The sequence below is a fragment of the Trachymyrmex septentrionalis genome, unplaced genomic scaffold (genome assembly GCF_001594115.1).
Source record: "Trachymyrmex septentrionalis isolate Tsep2-gDNA-1 unplaced genomic scaffold, Tsep1.0 scaffold37, whole genome shotgun sequence".
In the NCBI taxonomy this organism is placed as follows: domain Eukaryota; kingdom Metazoa; phylum Arthropoda; class Insecta; order Hymenoptera; family Formicidae; genus Trachymyrmex; species Trachymyrmex septentrionalis.
The window spans coordinates 1183061-1192856 of NW_017305536.1; the positions used below are offsets into that span (position 1 = coordinate 1183061).

The following is a 9796-nucleotide window of genomic DNA, read 5'->3' on the forward strand; positions in this document are numbered from 1 at the left end:
TGCCTTGAAGATTCGAGATGAAAGCACATAATTGACTGATTCCTGATGCGATAATGCATAAAAATTCAAATAGTCAAAGTCTTCTGCATCGCAGACGCCGATTTTTAAGTCATAATTACACTACAAATTATCGGTTACAGTTACCGTATGGTTTAACAGTTCTATTTTAGCGCTTACAGACTAGAGCTGTATCGTGATTAGCTAAAATATAATAGACTCATCAACCAGGAATCGCAACAGACCATAGTGTGATTAGATGCTTTAGATGCAGAACTCTGACTATTCGTTCTCCTTAAACGCCAATCTACGATGTGCTATTTGCTTCCTGTTTCTACCTTTTGCCTTCTTCCTTCTTCGCCATTTTTATCGACAATCGTATTTCTTGTCACGTGTTTCTTACTTCTTCCGAAGTTTGTCAACTTTTATCTCGGGCGACAGAAAAGAAAAGGGGAAAAAGATAAAATGTGATAAAAAAAAAACTCTTAAAAAACAGGAAGCAAAGATCACACTGTAAATTATAATCTTAAAAATCGCGACGTGTGGTGCGTCTGCGAGGATGCTCTTTGACACTTGCATGCTCCTCAACCACCTGACATACGGACTTAGTAAAAATAGCGATCCCTGTGCTTCTCTATACCGTGATCAACATATTACGTGGTTACACGTAACAAATTGTACGCGCAATTCGGGATGTACGAATAGGTACGAGAGTGGTTAAGAGGTATCTTTGCGAACCGACGTACAGGCGGTGCTTTCTCGCCATAGACAGAACTCGTAAATAGCGTTATGAATATCGGGAATGTGCATAAGTGATCGCGCAAGGCGCTTAAAGGCGGCTCCTGCGGCGCCTCTCTCTTCCCTCAAAATCGCCAACTCATCGAACGTAGTTGGAAAAGAAGGAATGTATCGTGCGTGAAAAATCGTGCGATGGATGCGTATTGCCGTCCTTACGGCAACCTGAACCGCCACGCGTCGTTTCACCGCGTCGCTTGATGCGTAACAGACCGACGGGACGTCCTATCGACGTGCCCGGTGGGATGTGATAGCGGTACCGCTGGTGTACCGGGATATATTTTAATTCGCACGTGCGCCAAGCGTGCGTGCAGCTTTTTACACCACGTGAGGCCCGAGGGACCTCGCGCGATCGTGGGCACATGATTAGGCACTACGTGCTTCTCAGGCTAGTGACCGACGTGAGAGGTTCGCCTCCGACGGCGGGCTGCGATACTTGGCGCGAATGTGCAAGAAGCTGTCGTGCTTGGTACCGCGAGCGGGTGGCGGCGTACCCTCGCGGTTGAGGACCCTCACCTGACAGGGATCGTGCCTCGCCAGAAAATGCTCCAGAGTATCCCATCCGCCGCCAACTCTCACCATCATGTGTCTCCCCTTGAGAAGCTGCGAATACGTCAGCGGCGCGGTCATTAATGGCTGGCATGGTAGGAACACCGCGGACATGATAGGAATAATAGAGAAAGAGGAAGAGGTCTCAAGTTTTCGGGGAAAGGAGTTTTTGAATCATATGGGACATGGGTTTGAGGAATAACTCCAAATATTGTATGAAAAGAACTCGTCTCTTCACACAAAAAGAATAATTTTGGTAAAGTATTTAAATTTAACTAAATGAAAAATTTGACTGAAAATAATTTTGTTAAACTATCAAAATGTAGGATGCTTAAATGTACCGAACAATGCTGCAAAAAGTTTTGACATTCTAGCAACAAGCTTGAGGTTTCTATATGATTATTTTGACGATTTTAGCAAAACAATTTTTCCCATGTAGAATTTTTATAATAATTAATAATATTTAACATATGTTGATGGAAAAGTTTTAATAAACATTAGGGTTGTAATGTTTAAATTTTGAAAACTCATGACATAATTTTAAAGAATACACTGAGAGAAAAGTTAGTTGTTCGGTTTTTTTATAATTATACTAATATGTTGCTCTAATTATCATGGTTATTATTGCTATATTGTTAATAATAATAATAATAATACAGTGTTATCAACAAATGTTGGCACTGAAAATAACTACGATTAATATTATTATTATTGTTATGTAAAAATGATTGCCATTACTATAATTATCTATAATTTATAGTCTTTCTTTGGAATCATATCAAAACTTTTCTCTATATATAATTGAATGAATATATATAATTGAGAAAGTATAATATGAAAGAAAGTGAAGTTATGCATATTTCACTATCTCAATTAATACGTTGTTCCAATTCAGAATGTAAAAAAATATTCTACTCAACACTCTATTGGAAAGTTACTAATTTGTGAAATATATCACTTTTCGATTAACGCAACGATTTTAATTTTAACTTTGCAAAAGAAGTATAAGTTTTATACACTGTATATGTAGATGAAGATAAATGTGTTGAACTTACTCTGATAAAAACGTTACGTCCCGCGATATGGTAACGGCCTTCGCCGACTTTGCGCACCTTCAGCTTGGAGCACTTATTCGACGGGCACTGGCAGAGTCTCTGGACGGCCTCGGTGGCTCTTCGCACCTGTAGACAGAGGCACAACACGCGATGCTGGAGATACTGAGAGAGGTGCGCTCAAAACGAAAGGATACCGGGTATATATTTAGACGTTTTTTGTGCATCGGGCCGCCCACCTTCGTTATTGTCGAACGAACGAAGAATGATCGACTGTCACGCGAGATAAATCGCTTCGACGTGTCGTCGCAGCGAGGAGCAAAGGGCCGAAGATACGCCGCAGCGCGTAACTTCCGCCGCTAGGCACGCAGAAATCCGACACGCGCGTGCAGATGCATGCGTGGAAAACATATACGAGAAAACGCCGATTCCCATCGTCCGTGCACCTTTCTTCCCTCTCGTAGGATATAATGATTATAATGCAAGCGCAACGTCTGTAATAACACGTAGGACTAAGATTTTCTCAACGACGAAGGTACGACTAAAAACAACGCGTGCGTAGAATACATCGGTGAAGCCACATTTACATTAATGGAAAGAATATAAATTATACAATCTTCCGCATATGCATTTCTTCGTCGGACACGGAAGCGGGCAGCTTCCTCTGCACTGCACATTATTATTTTAATCTTTCAAAATCGGAGTTTCGTTTTCCCAACAAAAAAGTGCTTTTTCGGTAATTCAAATTTTGTTGGAAACTGTTAAATGAAATTCATAGAGATATTCTCGACATTCGATGTCATTGAATATGAACTTTTGTATTATAGTCAGTGCAGAACGCATTCGAAACTTACCGAAGAATCTATTACTGGGATTGCATTGTAAGTGAAAATGGGGCATTCTGATACCTTGCGATCGAGTTCTGTTATCGGCCCAGTGTGTTCCGGTGGTTCGGCCGACGACGGTGACGGCGAGCTCGACGGCGACGGCACTTCGTCAGGGTCTTCGACGCTACCACGCGACCAGTCATCCTCGGTAGTGTCACTGGGCACCCCGTCACTTCCAGTCGGCCCGTTGTCGCTAACGGACCTTCGCATTTCAGATTCATGTGCAGCACCGGTTACCGGGTCCAACCATCGTGTGCCCGTTGTGACTTCAGACGCCGAGCTAGAATTACATTGAGATTTACGTTGAGTTCTCCGACGCTTTCACAAAATATTATTACATGTCGAACGGGTTAACGAGAGAGAAATTAACTTTCTTAAGTCTAATCTACAATGTGCTCTTTGCTATTTGTTTCTTGTTTTTTTACTTTATATCTTTTGTCTTTTTGTATCTTATTCTGTTTCTTTATTTGTCGTTCGAGATAAAAGTTAACTAACTTCGAAAGAGACAAAAATAGGTATGCGACAAAAAACACGATTATCGATAAAACCCAGAGTGTGATAGTATTTAGAAAAATCTGCCTTTCTTATATTACAGTTATAGATTTCGGTTTCAATTATAGAAAGTGATAAATATAGTCTCGTGAAATCCCTGTCTTTTTTACTACAATTTTCAATATACAGTTTATTCGCATTGTTTGCATTCTAATTTATTTCAAAGTTCGATTAAAACATTTTTAATCTTATTTGAAATTTTGAATAAAAATATCTGGGAAATAAAAAAATTTTCATTCATTGATTCATTCAGAGATTCATTGTACAAGATTTCATTCGAATATTTTAAAACGATCGTAAAGAGAGAAAAAGAGAAGAAGCAGAAAGTAAGAGCACATTGTAGATTGGGCTTTATACATATATATATCTTTGTGATTTATTGAACTGTCCGAATAAAAACAATTATCTAAACAATTCAATAAAGCGAATGGTACCACCCAACTATCTACAGAATAACACAATGGCTCCGACACACACACACCAGAAACTTTATATATGCTATAAAATTCAACCACTCCTACAGAGTTGCGCGACTCGAGATTTCCTTCTCAATAACACCACGCAGAATTGCCCATTCAGTCAGTGACTGTTAACCCGATGGGGAAATCTTTCGTCGTAAACGAGTTGGAATATATCAGAGTTCTGGGCGCTATTTTGAATGCGATGCGGGTAAGTGAAACAGAAATTATACGAACGAATAACTTATACATTCCGTAATGGTTAAGTTTCGGTTTCTTCTCGCAACATCATCGCTTATCGACCGTTACGTTGCAGGTAACGTATTGAGGAATATTGTGTGTAAGATAGGTTGCAAGATTAGGCAACCCGATAGTTCGTGAGACACATTCTCATGAGCGTAGTCAAGGGGGACAGAGGAGACCGTATAGTTTTCCTAAATCTTAAAAAATAAAAATAATTAAAACCGCTTAAACGAATTATGCTTAATTCATAAAAAAATAATTTCAAAAAAGAGGAAAGAATTGAAGGTAAAAGTTAAAGAAAGATTTTCTGAGAATCTAAAACGGTTAGTGTTATAAATATAATTTTTTCCAGATTAAAGAAAATCAATTTACAATTTAAAATAAAGTAGGTTAGTTTAAAATAAATAAATATGTGTGATTTACCAGCTAATAATTAATTAAAAATAATAATGTAAAATAAAATAAGTTCAACAATCTATACTATTCTTCCTTCTCTGCTAGTTTAAAAATCTCAATGCTAATTTGGCTCCTCTCTAAACAAAATTCTAGCTACGCCTATGCACACACACACACATTCTCATTTATCAAAATACTCCCTATTCATATCTCACTTTTATCAATAAATTTTTATTTATTTCTGAGATTCTATAAAGTGCAACGTAGATATGCAACGTAAAACTATATCGTTCGCTTACTTCAAAAATTACAACTAAAAAAATTAAGTTTCCCAGAAAAGAAGAAACCATGTTTCACTTGACAAAAAATTATTAACTAATCAAATAATATCAACAAAAAAATATATTCTTAATATGATCAAATGTAATTTTAAAATTTTTATTTCATAATCTTTAAAAATCATTCTTTTTAAATAACGATTTTGACAATTTTTTTTAAATCTTTTTTGAATTATAATAATTTTGATAATTTTTTATAAAGTTAATTGATTTTTGATGATTTAATAGAGTAATATTTATTAAATCATTCATATAACTTAATAACTTTTCGTGTTATATTCAGAAAATTATGTTTATTAAGTTATATCATTTTTTAAGTAAGGGAACGATATACATTTGCATGCATTTATCGATAAAAGTGAAGTATGAATCGAGCCTTGAAAATTACGACTTATTTACCTGCTATGTTTGATCTTTTCCGGCGATGGTGTCCTAGGTGTTGCGGTCGGCGATGGTGACTGAAACTGCCAAGAGACGAGACTGCTGTGTGATATACCGCTGTCAGACAAACAGTGAAGATCCCTTTCTTGTTCAGCTGCGATTTCTCTCTCAAGTTGCACAAGTCCAGGCGGTTCTAAAGAATATCTGGCCGCCAGTCTCGCGACTTCCAGCAGACACAGCACAACATTCCGTGGTTGGCCATGCAAAACTATAAAGAGATGGATCACACTAGAGATCCTAGAACAGAGACTAGTCATGAGCGATTTTGTCAAAATACTACGAGAGAGAAAGATATAGATACATTGAGAAAAATTTCTGATTGAAAATGAACATTTCATGATTGATCAGAAGATTCTGATAAGCTCTCTCTATTTCAACTAGAATTATAATAGATTCAATCAGAAAATTCTGATTTGTTCATTTTCAATTAAAATTCCAATTAATGCAACAGTATATATACTGTCTCCCTATATATATATATATATACTATCACTCTAATTTATATTATCTCACTGTATAACCTTAATTAAGGTTACAAAATGTAATAATATAAGTTAGAGTGAGATAATACATATCTGTCTTTCGCGTAGGATTTTCACAAAATCGTTCGTGATCAGACTCTATTATACGAACTTTTGATTACATTATGTACACTCATTATATGTATAAATGACAAACTGTGATTTTACGGATTGGGATTCATTTATTATTTATATGTTATTATGGCGAACTCGATTTTATTCAGGTCAATGCTATTTACAATACGTACAATAAGACGTTTTTCCCAAGGCTTCCGTGGCCGCTTTCTGTCACGGTCGATTACATCGTTACATAATTTATGTAACCGCATTGTTTATTTCCGACAGTAATTAAACTTGATTAAACGGGGAAAGTCCTGCCGATCTTCGAAGAGCTGCAGATTCGCTCCACTTTCCTCGGAATCGCGCGCGGCAATCACTCTCGCTTCCCGTCACAATCAAACCGATTTGCATACTTCGTTTTATGCCGGATCATAATTTATACGGCACACGTTCCTAGTGTTCCTACACGCGTGTCCGCCACGAGATTGTGCGAGTCAATTACAGTGTTTCCGCTAATCGCCGCTCATCAACTTAATCGAGTGCGCACTTAAATCCCATCTCGTTGAAAGTCGTCCGATAGAGCGAATGCATAACCCGCCCCTGTTTAATTCGCATACATTAAAATTAATTGCGCCAAGCCTTACCGAGATCGTCGCTTTCGAAGAGAAGATTCTCGTGGACGCCCAGCCGCCGACAAAATTGTATGAAGTTCTCCATGTTGTCGCGGGAAAAGAAACTGCGACGGGCTGCATTCTCCCAGCAGCGACCACGTATCACTGGTGCCGGCTACAACAATATTTCTCTATGTTTCTGCGAGCAAAACTTCCTTTTCTTCAAACTTTCATCATTGTTATGTCAAAACAAAAATATTCTCAATTACAAAATTCGCTTGGTTTTGAAAACAATCTCAGTAATAATCAAGGCTAGATGTGACAATTGCTATGCATAAAACTTGATGAAACAATTTCAATCCAATATTTAGTCAATATACACAGAGAAAAAAGTTGTATCAGCAATTAGAAATTTAAAGAAAAATAACGCCTCAATTATGTATTGTAAAGTTGTAATAAGAATGTATAGTGTTCATATAAATTATATCAACTAAGAAAATATAGTAATATTATTTACTATACAAATATGATTAATATTACCAAATTTTTTTCAGTAATATACGGCGTATTTTTAACAATTAAATGTCATTGTATATAATACGATAATTTCAAAAGAAAAATTATTGTCCGGTGGGAATCATGTTAATAAACACATCATGTTAATGCAAAAATCTAAATTGAGATACAAGATAATTTCTAGTAACTTACTCCCTTCGCCCGTCCAGCCTCAATCGCAGATCTAGCCTTTTCCTGGATAACTCTTGCCAGTCGACACACAATCACTCCATTATCAAGCACGTCAAAGAAATTGTCACCCGTTATGTGATCCACATCTGAAATTCGAAGATTACGAAATTAGCTTAGCCATCGCGTCAGCAATAATTCGCACGTACGCATGAATATCCCTTGGCATAAGCTGCAAGTATCTCTCAATGACATTCAAGTGGCCTGATGAAGTGATAGGTTGTAACAAAAAGAATAGTCCGCTATTTACGAGTATACTTATTCAGCCTCTGAATTCGTTGTAATATTTTAAGATGCTTATTAGCATCATTATTAAATTGATGATCAATGAATTGTTTTTGGTTTCAGTTTATGTTTGTGTTTTCCGACAAACCGAATTAGCGCACAGATTATAGAATTGAAAATGTATTGAAAAATTTACATATAAGAATATTGTGCATCAAGATCCGCTTTGACCGAATATAAGATTCTTTCTGTTTTATTTGTTATGTACTTGTTGGTTCATTTTCTACTTATAATTGTTTCATTATTATTATTATTATTATTATTATTATTATTATATAATTATATTATTTATTAAATAATTAAAAAACGAAAATTGAGTAAATTTGAGTAAGTTTGCGGTGAAGTTTATAAAGTCCGAGTTACATCGGTAGTTGAAAATCTGTATGCAACTTCGCGAAAGCAGCTATTCGACACGATCGATCGACAACGTGATTGTAGTAATCGCCCGTAAGTGTACCAGACACAACGGTGATTCGTCCATGTATCGAATGACGATCAGCGAGCCGGTTTGGTCGGTCGAAGAAGCCTGTTTGAAGAAGCAAATTTACTACGGCAGTGATCGTGCAGTAAATCATTTATCAGTAGCGCGCAACGCTCAAGGACGACGTTTTAATAGCAAGATCGCAAGATTGGCGACTGGAAAGACAATGAAATCGGTTTAGGTCGGAACGGCTGATTCATCGTCCCGTGAGATTTTTATTTTAATTCTCGTCTTGCGATTTTCTGAAAGAAAAAGGGCGGCGCTTTGAAAGCCGCACGTCAGGGATCGTCGATTTGTACGACGTAGTGGGTCGTGCGAGTAACAGTCAGGTCGCAATACTCTCACGATAGGTCGACTCATGCGTGACTATAAAATCGCTTTAGTTTCGATTGCTGCCGCAAGGTACTAAAGTGCACAGATCAAGGACATACGTTCCACTTTTCCGGGTAATAAAACTTTCAATATCGATTTCATCGAGAGGAGACCTCGCGAAATTTCCTGATAAATACTTGATGAATTCTAACTTTCTTTGGAAACGAGCCGATCAATCGTTTCGGTCCCTTGTTTGTCTTTAGATTAGGCAAATTGTTAAAAATCTCTTCTGCGAAGAAGATTTTCCACATTTCCATTCGCTTTGATCAACTTCAATGTGGAGGTTTTGATCATGCGAATTAATCTGAGTCTTTCTCATTATTAGCTACCATTAATTACTGTCCCTATCACTTATATCTCTCGCACCCGTCATTTTCGCAGAGATCCAAACAAGAACCCTTATTTGCCTTGACAAATTATGTAATCTTCCTTGCGAGAAGGCACCTTCCATTTCTATTCTCTTCGTTCAACTTAACATGTATGTTAATTATATACGTTAATCCGAGTCTGTGCTTACCATTGGCTGTTATCTATTACTAGCCGCATATTATTTATTGCCATCTCTTTTCCGTATTCATTATCCCTTAGCAATTCATGCGCGAATACAGCCATACGGTAGATGATAGAGTAAGCGCATCTGTACTCACCGTCGGCCGTTATCTATTACCGCCTCCTGTTCCGATCCGTTAGATCTCCCGTTTTAGGATACAAACGAACGTAGTAGCGTACTGTGATCGTTATCCGATTATATATTATCGTACCGAAGATACTGGAGCAATTGAATTTCACCGGATACGCAAGCAGGAGTAGGCAAGTATTTTTTTTGTTCTCGGAAAACTCCTTTGCGATTTTCACTTCGTCTTTTCGTATATGTGACTTTATTTTTATTATTCGAAGTTATCGAAGTGGAGCGTATCGACTACAACAACATTGGAGAAAGGACAAATTTGATAGCTGATGATCCATAAAAGAATGTGATATTAAGAACGCGACTCTTAGATTACAGTAGTAACA

General features: G+C 37.2%; 1 protein-coding gene across 3 annotated transcripts in view; it reads right to left on the bottom strand.

Moving 5' to 3' along the window:
• The window catches only part of LOC108750780 (growth arrest-specific protein 2-like), a 39680-nt gene that overhangs the window by 1452 nt on the left and 28432 nt on the right, over positions 1–9796 (bottom strand). For 2 of the 3 annotated variants that reach the window (XM_018490510.1, XM_018490509.1), the window contains exons 3-8: positions 7609–7733; positions 6934–7075; positions 5667–5916; positions 3302–3560; positions 2397–2522; positions 7–1395 (exon numbers count right to left, since the gene is read on the bottom strand). In XM_018490510.1, coding sequence (XP_018346012.1) covers positions 1177–1395; positions 2397–2522; positions 3302–3560; positions 5667–5916; positions 6934–7075; positions 7609–7733 — 1121 coding nt within the window. In that variant the 3' untranslated portion in view covers positions 7–1176. Of the gene's footprint in view, positions 1–6; positions 1396–2396; positions 2523–3301; positions 3561–5666; positions 5917–6933; positions 7076–7608; positions 7734–9796 lie in introns of those variants that run through there. The other variant, XM_018490512.1, reaches the window with a different exon arrangement.